Source organism: Physeter macrocephalus, chromosome 8 (genome assembly GCF_002837175.3).
Source record: "Physeter macrocephalus isolate SW-GA chromosome 8, ASM283717v5, whole genome shotgun sequence".
Lineage (NCBI taxonomy): Eukaryota > Metazoa > Chordata > Mammalia > Artiodactyla > Physeteridae > Physeter > Physeter macrocephalus.
The window spans coordinates 101,517,054-101,530,624 of record NC_041221.1 but is presented as its reverse complement, the minus strand read 5'-3'; the positions used below and the strand labels follow the sequence as shown (position 1 = coordinate 101,530,624).

General features: G+C 35.1%; 1 protein-coding gene across 13 annotated transcripts in view; it reads right to left on the bottom strand.

Annotated features, from left to right (window-relative positions):
* PAM (peptidylglycine alpha-amidating monooxygenase) overlaps nt 1–13,571 on the bottom strand; it is a 285,194-nt gene that overhangs the window by 59,253 nt on the left and 212,370 nt on the right. For all 13 annotated transcript variants that reach the window (XM_028493105.2, XM_024120931.3, XM_024120939.3 and 10 more), the window contains 5 exons: nt 6,645–6,693; nt 5,230–5,297; nt 4,035–4,115; nt 3,684–3,760; nt 3,218–3,321 (listed from right to left, as the gene is read on the bottom strand). In XM_028493105.2, coding sequence (XP_028348906.1) covers nt 3,218–3,321; nt 3,684–3,760; nt 4,035–4,115; nt 5,230–5,297; nt 6,645–6,693 — 379 coding nt within the window. The remainder of the gene's footprint in view (nt 1–3,217; nt 3,322–3,683; nt 3,761–4,034; nt 4,116–5,229; nt 5,298–6,644; nt 6,694–13,571) is intronic.

Genomic DNA, 13,571 nt, shown 5'->3' with positions numbered 1-13,571 from the left:
TCATATTATAAAGATATGTAATAGACATTTAAGAAAGTATGAAATATTGTGAAATGTATCATTTATAAAAACCCCAATATTATGGAACACCATGACTATGTTTCAGACAGTGATACTCCACTCTGGTGATTCCCTCATCCCTAGCCCCTGCCCCTTACACTCAACAGATGCTAGACTTGAAAATAACCAATGACAGTAAAAGACTAATTTTGGAAAGAAATATGAAAACTTTAAAGAAGTTATTTTACAAAGCTTTGAATTGTTTCTTAAGAGGTTTCATGGTGCTTTAAAACTTACATTAAGAGGCTATTGATCATATAAATTTATTTGCATATAATACACATTAAATGCTGATTAAACTGTTGTGCTTGGTAACTATGAATATTTATTAGACCTGCTCATATGTATATGAAATAACTGGTCCCAAATGAAAAATATGACCAACAAATTGACCAAACTGGTAAATATTACCTACCAATTCTCAAGAATTAATTTAAAATTTTAGCATATATACTTTTAGGCAAATTAGCTGACTTAATTAGCTTATTTGGCTGACTCACTTAAATTCTTTTTTTGTTTGTTGTTTAAACTTGACTAAACATCTGAAATGAATTTAGAGAAGCATCATGTTTAATATAAAATATGTAATACAGTCAGGTACAAAATATTGCTTCTTGGTAGGTTAATTAGTACTATATTGTCAATATATACATTAGCGCAACTTTGCCTAAGATATATTACTCGTATTTACTATTTAAAAAGAAACATAATATATCTGGATTTAAAATGTTACCATTAAGTAAATTTATTAACATAATTTGTCTTAAATTCACCTGTTTTTTAATGGTCATATTTTGAGATGAATCCCTGGTATGGAAAAATCTGTCCCTAGTATTTTAAGGGCTTTTTTATTAGTTAACTATGATTGCTCTACTTAAGCTAAGTTTTCTCCAGTCCTAAAATTTCTAGCTTAATACAGAGTTAAGCTAGGATTGGGTAGAAGAATCACTCAAGTGAAAATCTTCCTAGTAGGCCACTGATGGTACAATTTTCCAGTAAAACCTAGTTTCCAGGTGGCTGCAGAACAAGAAGGTAAAAAACTTGAAGCCCATTTTTATTCCAGTGCTTGAAGGGGGCATCTGCTCGCCCCGTATGACCTTTGGGTAGTAGGTGGGACTTGTATTTAAGTCAGCTTCATGCTCAGGGCTCAAACCTGTGCCAGTGGGAGTACATGTTTGTGTATGTGGGGTGGGGGTTAGATGGGAACAGAGAAGAGAGAGAGGAGATTTACAGAGTATCATTTAATTTAAAAGACATCATAAAAATACTAATTTTCTCTTTATACTGGTTACATTCTCAATTGTGATTCTATAGTACCCTATGGAGGTGGTATCTTTTACTTTACAAAACAGATGCATTATTGTTATTACTAAAAAGCATATTAAGTGCTATAAGAATGCTTTGCATTATTATGAGGATTTAATTCATATTTAAGTTTATTCAAAATTTTCTGCTTCCTTAGTATAAATTAAATATTCAGAATATGGACTCACCCAATAAGTTAATTTCCTGTAATTTCTTTCTATTTCATTTATAATTACAAAGTGGCATTTTCTTTAGTCCACATGAGATGTACAAAAAGATAGATTGGTATAGTCATTTTAGGGTATTATTTTAAAGCAAAATGCACACTTTAAAAAAGACTAGAATTATTCTGGACTCATGAAACCGAAAGAGGCCCCTAGAGATCACTTTGGCCTCTCATCCTGGTACTATAACAAGTCATTAATTTCTATGGCTGATATTGCCTCACAGAGGATACTCAAAGGATAGAATCTGGCCGAAGTTACAAGCCCTCCAAAATTGTACAGGAACCTCTATGCAAAAATATTCTACTTATTCCACACTTAAACTTGTAAACTAGTACAAAGAATGTGTTGAAAGGGATTTTTTTACTCCTTTGTTTGTCTATTTCAAAGGTTAATAACCAATGGCGTTTAAGTAAAGTTCCAGAGGCTCTACACTTCATGTAGAGACTGTTAATAAGTGAATTATTAGACTTTTCAAATCTAATTATGTCTACTTTGTCAGTCCTTTTGTTACCATTTTATGTAACTCAATAATTTTATTGCTTTACTCAAGTCTCCTTTCCAAATTTATCAGTCATCCAAAAGTAAAGCTGTTAAAAACTTCTTATTTAATATAACTTGATGACTTTTTTCTATTTGTTTTATCTTTAGCCTTAAAATTGATGATTATTAATATAAAACCCTTTTAGACTGACCTAAAAAAGTCCTATTCCACCATCTCGAATGCTTTTTTTTTTGTTTTACCTGCAGCAGTATCTTTTCTGTTTCCCCTGACAACCAACAGCTAGTGTTGTCATCATAAGAATCATCTTCTGTGCATCTAATGCATATTTTCAGACGCCTACTCTCTGTAACTTCTCTTTGATCAAAAGATAAATGGTTTAAAGCTCCATCTTCTAGGTGGCATCAGTAAATATTTTATAACCTAGTTTAATATGGAAAGGAGGCTCTTGGTTCTTTTCTAACAGAAAGAAATGATAAGAGACTTTATCTTTCATTTTTAATTTAGGCAAACCTTTTTTGAAAGGATTCACAGTGTTTTGAAAAATTTACTTGGTGTTATAAAGTATACTTATTTCAAAGCACCTCAGTATTTTGAAAATTATTTAAAAATTCAACATTCTCTTATGGAAAAGGTACTGCATAGTATTATTCTCATTTGGTTTCTTATCTGGAAAACAATGAATACATAAAAGTTTTAACAGGTAGAAAAAAATCAATGGTTCTGAGTAAGTAAGGGCCACCACTACATGCAAAACCTATAAAATCACCTAAATTTGAACACAGGGCAAAAGGACACTTGAGGAAAAAAAATTATAATCATTACATCTTTCTTTATTAAGATGTACAGGAAGTAATACACACTCTTGTGGCAACTATAATATGTAGAGGTGTGATTCTGAAGGTCTTGAATAAGCAGGAAGAAAGGAAGCATGAAAAAGTAAGTACATGTTCTGGAGTTTATCCAAATCAATCAGTTCTAAAATCATAAAATGCTATAGTTTGTTGTAATTGTTCATAATAGAGAAAAATGTGCCTGCCATTCATTCACAAAGGTAACTGTCACCTATACTCATGCCTTGTCCTAATGAAAATCATTTTAAATAGTGGAATTTGTGAAATCATACCCAATGTGTGTGGCTTCTGTCCTTCCTTCACCAGTGAATACACATCTTGCGGCCAGTATGTCGCCGAAACTAACATCTACTGGGTTTTCTACAGGGTAGAAAGCCTGCAAAGAAGACAAATACAATGATTCATTAAAATTATCAATAAAACCCAGAACCACATGCCTTAATAACGTGAGGCTTGGGGCACCCTGGGTAGAGAGGATGAACACGCACACGCACACACACACACACACACACACACACACACTTTACCACCCTGCTTAGAAATATTAAGAGAACTGATAAGGAAACCATCAAGTTGGAAATTATAAAAAAAGAGGTTATATACAACTTAGATATACAGTAAAGGTAGATTTAGAGATGTTTAGATTCTAGAGAAACTCACAAGGGTTCTATGAGGGTTTTTAAAATTACTATCTGATTAATATTTTTTTCTCTCAAAATTGTACTAGATTCTACACACCTGTGGCAGCTGGGGGCTTTGGTGTCCAATCAGTGTCCACTGTCCATTTCTTACTCTGTATCCACTTACTACCTTACCTGTAATGAACACAAATTATAATTATATAAGGTATTAGAAAAATAAAAGGCATTATTTTTCTTATTTCAAAATAAAATATGAATATTTTCAGTACCCCAAATGCTAGGCATTTTCATGAAAACAATATGATCAAAAAACATGCAGAATTTCAAGGTATTGCACAAAATCTCTTTCACTGAAACAGATTTAAGGTCAAATATAATTTACATTTTACATTTATAGCATTAGCAAGGACAGTGGTATATCATCTAACATGTAGTTTAAAGTTCTTACCTAAATGGTGAGTGTGAACTCTGTAGGCAAAGACATGCATTGGATACTTTTTATAATGGCATGAAATATCAGAATTCACCACTGTTAGAAATGAAAACACAGATAAAAGTCACTATTCAACTGGAAAATAACATTATTCTTGACTAAAAGTATGTACAGAGTATTCACAAGTAGCTAAGCATGGGCGTTTTGAGTAAACACATACTCATGTACTCAGCAGATATTAAGCACTTACTATGTGCTAGCTACTTTTACTCAGCAGATATTAAGCACTTATTTTGTGCCAGCTATTTTACTAAGATGAGTTAAGAACCCCTTACCCTCATATTTTATTTCTGTCATAAACAAAATGACTAGGCCAAATCAACAGTGAAAACGTAGGCTTAATTTGATATCTTTATCATGGAATTTACACAGCTGAAAAAGCTTAAACATTGGTTTTTATTTTTAGAACAGAAGGATTTTTGAAAAATTGATTACAGATACCTAAGATAACAAGATTGACAGTTCCTGTTGAGAAGGAAACATTTCATATACTTTTCCTTCCTTGCAGACTAACACATAGTAACTATTCAATAAACGACTTTTAAAATAAGCCAATGAAAAGTAATGAGATCATACTTGTCATTAACTTTAAAAGATTCCCATTAAAAACAAATAATATTTAATATGACACTTTCACCAAAGGATAAGATACACTGATGAATAATCTTTATTCCAATAGCTTTTTGTAAGTTTAGGAGAAATCAGCTATTATTATCCCCATTTTACAAATGGAGAAATAAGCCCAGTAAATCTGTGTTCAAAGACTTGAGTTGCTACTGGATTTGCTGGCTTTTGATTCTGAATCTGATATTCTCTGCAGTAGTTTATGCCACAGTATGATATGAAATTTGTTTCTGGCATCAGAAGAATGGATGATTGATTTGTAAAATACTCAAGAATTATTCTTTAATTTGTATAACCCTCTACTTACCCATGGGCCTCAATTCTTAGTATAAAAACTGGAAAATAATAAACTACTGGCTTGGAATAATACAAAAACCTATTTTAACTCCAAGGATAATAAAGAACTGGTTTATTTTTCAGGGCTCAAAAATATTGGTCATTTCAAGTGTTTTAAAAAATATACTATAAATCCATTCTTAAAGATTAGGTAATGAGGTAATGGTAATTCTGAAAGATCATTACTCACCTTTCTCTCCTGCTGGTATAACAGTGTCAACAGACATCATAAGGTACATGCCAGCAATTAAAGGCTGTCTGCAGAAAACAGTAATATTTATCTCAACTATTTGCAAAGTCAAAACTATTGCCTTGGAAAAATAAGGTATACTTCAATACATTGGTCTGTAAAATATGAATCGTGAAAATCAAAAGAATATGGTAAAAGAGGTAGAATATATATTTTTTTCTGGAGAAAATTTTATTTTCTTGGGCAAATAATACACATTTTTGTGGCATGGTAAATGTGGAAGGCAGTCTCTAAGTGTGATGGTTAATTGTATATGTCAAGTTGGCTAGGCTGCAGTGCCTAGTTGTTTGGTCAAGCACTAATTCAGATGTTGCTGTGAAGGTATTTTTAAAGAAGTAGTTAATATTTAAAACACTGACTTTGGGTAAAGCAGATTATGGTCCACAACGTGGGTAGGTCTCTTAAGGGAAAAGACTGAGGTCCCGGGAAGAGGAAAGAATTCTGCCTCCAGACTGTCTTTGGACCCAAGATTGCAACATTGATTCCTGCCAGGATTTCCCACCTGCCAGCCTGCCTTGAAGATTTCAGACTTGCCATATCTGACAATTGTGTAGGTCTATTCCTTAAGGTAAATCTCAATTTCTCTTTCTCTTTTATTCTCTCTCTCTCATACATTCTGTTAGTTCAGTTTCTCTGGAGAACCCTGACCTATACAGCACCCAAAGACCCACAGCTCTGCCATTCATGCCCTTGTCCAATCTTCTTCCCTTGATGTGGGCTGGACCTAGTAACCAGACCCGGTACTTCGTTATTTCTAACAAACAGAATATAGCAAAAATGACTTCTTTTTTTTTTCTCCGTTGGATTCAGAGTATGAAGATTTGTTGTTAACTATTTTCTTCACCTATCAGGCTTATATATTATATTCAGTAACTTCTGAGGTGAGGATACAAAATGACTCTCTGGCTTCCATCCTGCTCACCCTCTTGCTTTCTCCCTTGCTAGCTGTGATGGACACCAGCTGCCATGCTGTGAGCTGCCCTGTTTAGAGCCCACACGGGGAGGAAAGGAGGGAGTCCTCCAGCCCACAGCCAGCAAGGAATTGAATCCCGTCAATAGCCACATGAGGGTTCTTGGAAGCGAATTCTTCTCGGTCAAGTCTCCAGATGGCTGAAACCCTGGCCGAGATTTTGACTGCAGCCTTTGTGTGAGACTGCCAGCCCTAGCACCTAGCTAAGCTGCGCCCAAATTCCTGAGCCACAGGAAAATGAGACAATAAATATTCGTTGTTTTAAGCCACTACGTTTAGAATAATTTGTTATACAGCAATAGATAACTAGCAGAGTGGATTTCCCACTTTTAAGCTCTTGAAGATCTTAAAGTTGTCACTCAGCTAGGATAACGGTAGTACTTACGGCAGGCGTGTAAGGTGTAAGGAAACACCAGAGCAGTCCTTGTGATTATCTGAAAACACACACACAAAATACACATCTTAAATATAAAAATGTGAAAAATGGATTTCAAACTAAAAATGTTAACTAATCACAACCCAATACTACATAAAAAACCCTACATACTTCATTTGTATGGTGCTTTATAGTTTACAGAGTACTTTCATGTTCATGAAATCCATTTATTTCCAATGTATCCCAGAGCAACAACAAAACTATCATTTCAAGCAGTCTGTAGTTTTTTTTCTTGACTGATCAAACTGACTAGTTATCTGCTTTCCTGCAGATACACTAAATACTAGTCATAAGCTCACAGAAGAAAGCTGTGGCTTCCCTCTAAGCATTATCTGTATTGTTGAAACATCCAGAAAAGTTTGTGAACTGAATGGTTTGTTCCATGGGGCTCCAAACAACTAGCTTTTCTACTTTTCAAAAACTGAAGTAGTCCATAATTTGGACTTTCAAGATATAACCATTTTTTAGAGTCTGTAATGTCTCAAATTTATGTATAGGGATCACCTTATTTGGTTTCTAAGCCTCGTTCATTCCCACCTTCTAAACAGGAACCTGATGTTCATTCTTTTTACACCCTAACTTCAGTTGAGAGCCGCTAAGTATCTGCATCTTTGCCAAGGACACTTCAGAGACCTCTTACAAATCCTCTCTTCTTTCTTCGTCTTCCCCAAATAGAAAGAAGGTAAAAATTTAAATTGCTCATCCAAATTCTGATCTCTTTTGAAGTTGCTGATCTCTAACCACAGAGATCATGAATAGTAACTCAGACTTACTCATTCCTTCCATTTCTGTATATGTTAAATTCTTTCTATTTCACATTTTATTCTAGTAATTATAAAACTCTATATCTCAACTTTAAGAGTTGATTTTAATGTAACTATTGTGTATGTGTGTGCAAGATTGATAGATTTATATGAGAAATTAAGAAGTGAAGTATACTGGACTTCCTTGGTGGTGCAGTGGTTAAGAATCTGCCTGTCAATGCAGAGGACACTGGTTCGAGCCCTGGTCCGGGAAGATCCCACATGCTGCGGATCAACTAAGCCCGTGTGCCACAACTACTGAGCCTGTGCTCTAGAGCCCACGAGCCACAACTACTGAAGCCCGTTAGCCTACAGCTCGTGCTCTGCAACAAGAGAAGCCACCGCAATAAGAAGCCCATGCACCGCAACAAAGAGTAGCCTCGCTCGCCACAACTAGAGAAAGCCTGCGTGCAGTAACGAAGACCCAACACAGCCAAAAATAAATAAATAAATAAAAGTGAAGTATACTAATAAATAACAGCACATGCAATAATTCTTTTAAGAAAATTTTTTCCTTTCTTCTGTAATTCTCATGAGAAAAGAAAAGGTAGCTTCACATAAAAATACATAATAACAGGTAACTTAACTAACAAGATATGCATTTTTATTTACCATAGATAAAGTTTAGAAAGAAAATATAACAAATCATGTTTAATATTTTGGTAATAAAACACAGAGGAAATGTCTCTGTATAGTATTAAGCTTGATCTTAAAAACAGTACAGAAATAATTTCGGTTTTTTTTTTTTTTTTTTTGGTGGTACGTGGGCCTCTCACTGCTGTGGCCTCTCCCGTTGCGGAGAACAGGCTCCAGACACGCAGGCTCAGCGGCCATGGCTCACGGGCCCAGCCGCTCCGCGGCATGTGGGATCTTCCCGGACCGGGGCACGAACTCGTGTCCCCTGCATCGGCAGGCGGACTCTCAACCACTGCGCCACCAGGGAAGCCCCAGAAATAATTTCAATGATAAACATTTTATATTTAATCAGTTGGATTTATTTTTGTCATTTTACAAAGGGACTTTATCCAATCTCCTAAATCAATTTCAGTGAGATTTTATTTTCATAATAATTTCACTGTTCTTTTTTAAAAAATTTCAATTGAGTTTTAAATAGATGAGAAAATAATAGCAAAAAGAATAAATTACAGGTTTATCTTAATTTTTGCTTGTGCTTTTAAATATAGAAAGGGTAACTGAGTACTTTTTAAATTTATTTAAAATATTTTTTATTTTTGAGAACAAGTTTTCCTAAATGTACTGATTGAGATTTAGTAAATATGCCTAGTCTGTACTACTTGCAAAATGATTAGCCACAGAATTTACCCAGAATTACCTAAATATCTCCACTGATCAAAAGAGAATAGTGGATAGGACTACCATGGTGGCGCAGTGGATAAGAATCCTCCTGCCAATGCAGGGGACTCAGGTTCGAGCCCTGGTCCGGGAAGATCCCACATGCCATGGAGCAACTAAGCCTGTGCGCCACAACTATTGCACCTGTGCTCTAGAGCGCACGAGCCACAACTACTGAAGCCCGTGTGCCACAACTATTGAAGCCTGCACACATAGAGCCCGTGCTCCACAACAAGAGAAGCCACCACAAGGAAGAGCCTGCGCACCACAATGAAGAGTAGCCCCCACTTGCCACAACTAGAGAAAGCCCGTGAGCAGCAACAAAGACCCAGTGCAGCCAAAAATAAATAAAATAAAATAAAATGAGAATAGTGGAAAGTATACCATTCATTCATACCAAACGAATTCTAAACTCCAGAGACTCACCTAATTAGCTTGGTTGTTTTCAGAAAACATTTCTCCTGTATATAAAAAATGTCATATCTATCTTCTAAGGCTACTTTGAGAAATGGTAATCATCCATTCATTCAGTTAATATTCACTGAGCAATTGCTATACTCAGGCGCTGTTCTACACAATGGGGATTCAGTGAAAAACAGTATGTTCAAAATTCCTGCTCTCATGGTGCTTATGCTCTAACGGAAGTGGAGGAGATAGGGAAATGGGGTAGGTGGGACAGGGAAAAACAAAACACCAGGGGCTTCCCTGGTGGCGCAGTGGTTGAGAGTCTGCCTGCCGATGCAGGGGACGCGGGTTCGTGCCCCGGTCCGGGAAGATCCCACATGCCGTGGAGCGGCTGGGTCCGTGAGCCATGGCCACTGAGCCTGTGCGTCCGGAGCCTGTGCTCCGCGATGGGAGAGGCCGCAGCGGTGAGAGGCCCGCGTACCACGAAAAAAAAAAAAAAACAAAAAAAACACAAAACACCAAATACATAAACATGATAATGTCACACAGTGAACTCAACAGGATAATATGACACTGGGTAGCTTTTTTATCCACTGTGGTCCAGGAAGGATATGGTGGCCAAGAGGGTGGAGACTGTCCAGGCCATGCAGAGTGTGTTAAGAGCCTGGGTTTTATTTTCTGTCTGCAAAGAAGCAATGGAAGATTTTAAGCAATGCAGGACAGGATCATATAAAGTGTCCACCTAGCACATTACCCGGCACTTACAGGTTACTCACTAATTACTTAATGTCGGATTTTGTAATTTTTTATTTTAATTAACAATACCAAGTGAGAGCTTTTTTTCCCCCTACAATGTCCATCCAAGCAAAAAGTTCTATGTACAATGAGAACTGTCTCTTGGTTTTACATTATATCCTTGTGTTGAAAGAATCAAGTTAATCACATTTTGATATCCAACTTGGCTGATTTTCTTTACCATTACTTAAAAAAAAGTAAATGGGAAAAATAAATAAGTTAACACATTTCAGGAACTATTAAATAAGTTTATCATTAAAGCTGAAATGTGTCACCAAATTAAGAGTAGCAGGAGTGTTACTAATAGTAACATGCCAGTTATTGCCAGTAACAAGGCATCTTCCTGTTAATGTGCTTCATTAGAACTGTCTAAATTGAGTAGATTTTTACTCAAAGCATGAAAATAAGTCAAAAATAAATTTTAATTTGAAGACATTTTCTAAGCACACATCAAAGTTTTCTCTAAATTACATAATAGCAAATAGCCAATTAAATAATTTCTATATAATTGTTGTTTATTTGCTTCCCTGTAGAGATTAAAAAGTGAGCCACAGTCTCACCACTCCAGTGCAAAGACAAAGTACCAGGTTTTCTCTTGATCCCACATGTTTATCAACTACATGCCATATTCTGTAAGAAAGTCAAGGATATCACACAATAATAACAAATCAGCTAAAAACTCTAGTAATATGAGATGTTCAACACATTCTGGAGAAAAATATACTGAACTTCTGACTTAATGTATTATAACATAATGACTGGGGAAAACTGAATTTTAGAGACTCTAAATTTTGTCTTAGAGAATGTAAATCTTATATAGGTAGAGGGCTGGTGAATATACAAAGATCCAAAGTGAAAATCTTACCTGTTTTACAAAAAACTCCAGAAATCAAAATATACAGAAGGAAAATTAGTGAAGAAATACACTTAAGAGCCACCCTAAATAGAGTTTCTTAGAGATGAAAGAATTTGTTTACATCAAATTTATCTTGTCAATCTGATCCACTGAGTCAGCAAAAAATGAGGCATTCTAAAAACTGCTGTGTGTATGTGTGCCTGTGTGTAGATATTATGCTTTACACTTTAGATAATCATCATTATTTATCCATGGGGTAGTAGAATTACACTACTAACTGTGTGAGCTGAGGAAATTCTGTTACTTAGTAATGGATAAACATTTTAACAATGATACTTTAGTTGAGCAAAATTCTAGGAGTTATCACAAAGTAAAGAAAATACTTATAAAGCATATTCCTATACATTTTAGACATCATTTCAGTCAATTGCTATTTCATAGAGTCATTATTTCAAAATCAAATTTTATTATTGTAAATCATTGTGATTTCTTCTAGTTCGACTTTCTACAGTTTGACCTAAAGAGCCCATGTGTTTGCATATATACACAGTGAGAAGTCCCAGCAGGAGCAACTTGAACTCCCTCAAACAAGGCTGTCTGGAAGTCTGGAGGGCTCTCGGACCACAGCTATTCCTATAGCAAGTGGCAGCTTTGGAGAGAAGCATATTTCAGCCGAGTGTTTGGTATGAAGATTATGACCTTTTAACTCCAACATGATTCTTACCACAGTGATGCATTATTATTTCCATAACCTCCACACTGATCTTACTTCTGGTGAACTCAGAAACTTCAGCTAGTTTTGCATATTTTACTGATGATTTCCCAGTGTGCTCTGACTTGCTTGCCCTTCTCTTGTAACACAGTGCTTCAGCCACAAGATATGAAGCCTCATAAGAATTAATTCATTTCAATTCACTAGGCTATAAATGAAATCTGTCTCTTAAAATGGATGAGACTTTAAAGGTTTACTATCATAAAGAAACACATCAGTGCTTCTGCTAATATTTTATCACATAAGATGAAAAAGGAAATCAGAACTGAGATAGTCAAGAAACATAGAGAAAATGAACTCAGAGTATCAAAATCATATGCTGGCTGAAAAAACTAGTCAAAAAGACTAATTCTGTGACTAGAATAAAAGTAAACAGAAGAGAGGAGAGGAAATAGATGGGAAAATTAATGCAGAGCCGAAGACCAGAGAAATGGAATCCCACAGCTTAAATAAAGATCAGACAGCAATGAGTGAAATAACTAAAATGGCCTGAAATCACAGGATTGAATTTGTTCTAATGAAAGGTAGAACAGGAAATAAGGACTAGTCCCTGATTTATATTTCAGCACAAATATTGTACATTTACAACATACAATATGTAAGATTTGTTGGGTGGAAAGTTTGGAATTAATTTCTACATTTTCATCACACACAGTTATTTGACCATAGTGCCTTACAAGATCATGACCAGTTTCAACTAGGTGCTCAATGAGTTCCTTTGTTTAAAACGAGCAGGATCTAGAAAGTTATCTATTTAATACTTGGTAGATTAGTACTCGTGATCAATATTGATACCACTAAGAAACTCCAGTCTATAAATGAGACAATCTATAATATGTAAAGAATGTAGCACTCTATTTGGAGCATAGAAAAAAATCCAATAAATATTAGTTCTTCTTCTTCTTCTTCTTTTTATTGGTAGATTCCAAAAAATTTCAGCACATGAATATTTTACTTTTAAGAAATATATTTTCATAGTTATAGGTCAGGAATTTCTTTAACTGCAGAAACTAAAGCACATCAAATTTTTCCAACTTAACAACAGGAATAGAAAAAAGGGGGAAAACATGGGAATATTAAATGAGTAAGGAGACAGTTAAAAAAGGAATTAGAATTGAAATAGTATGCTAAAGATATTGCACAAAATAGATATTTTCAAAATGTAAATAGAAATGCTGATTCAGAAAGGTATGACTAGGGATATACAGAACAGAGTCATCAGTGATACAGTGAAATTGTATTAAGACATAAACATCACGGTCTGGCTAAAATGAAATTCTTGGATTAGGGACAGTAGGATCTCAAAGAAGTTGATAATACATTGTTTCAAAGGCCTTCCATGACTTTTAGCAATAAAGCTTCCCTTGACCAGACTCAAGACAACCTGCTTCTTTCTGAGTTCTGGGCCAGAAGAAGTTAGTTCAACAGGATTCTGTGTTTGTAGAAAAAAGAGTGAGGCAATTTTTATATTGATATTGTTCTTTTAATCTATGTTTATTCATTTATCCTGTACAGCTATCATTATGCAAAAATCCTGACAGCTCTTCTTTCCAGGTATCTTTATTTCATTTTAGTCTTCTTCTTCAAAAACAGATTGTTCTTTCACTGTACTGGGCTATAGGTACACTCTCTCTCCAAGGTATACTGGTGAATACTTGACTTTTAGCTATTAATGTTCTGTGTTTACAGAGGATCGAACCCAAGAAGCCATTGTCAAAGGGATCTTTCATGATTGCTGTTCTCTTTCAGTGAGAAATAGTCTTAGCCTGATTGTTTTCAAGATATGATGATGAAACTTCATTCACCAGATAGGTAGCAGATGACACTGGGAGGTATATTTCATTTTATGTCATTACCATCCATTATAATGTCATATGTATGTACTAGAAGCT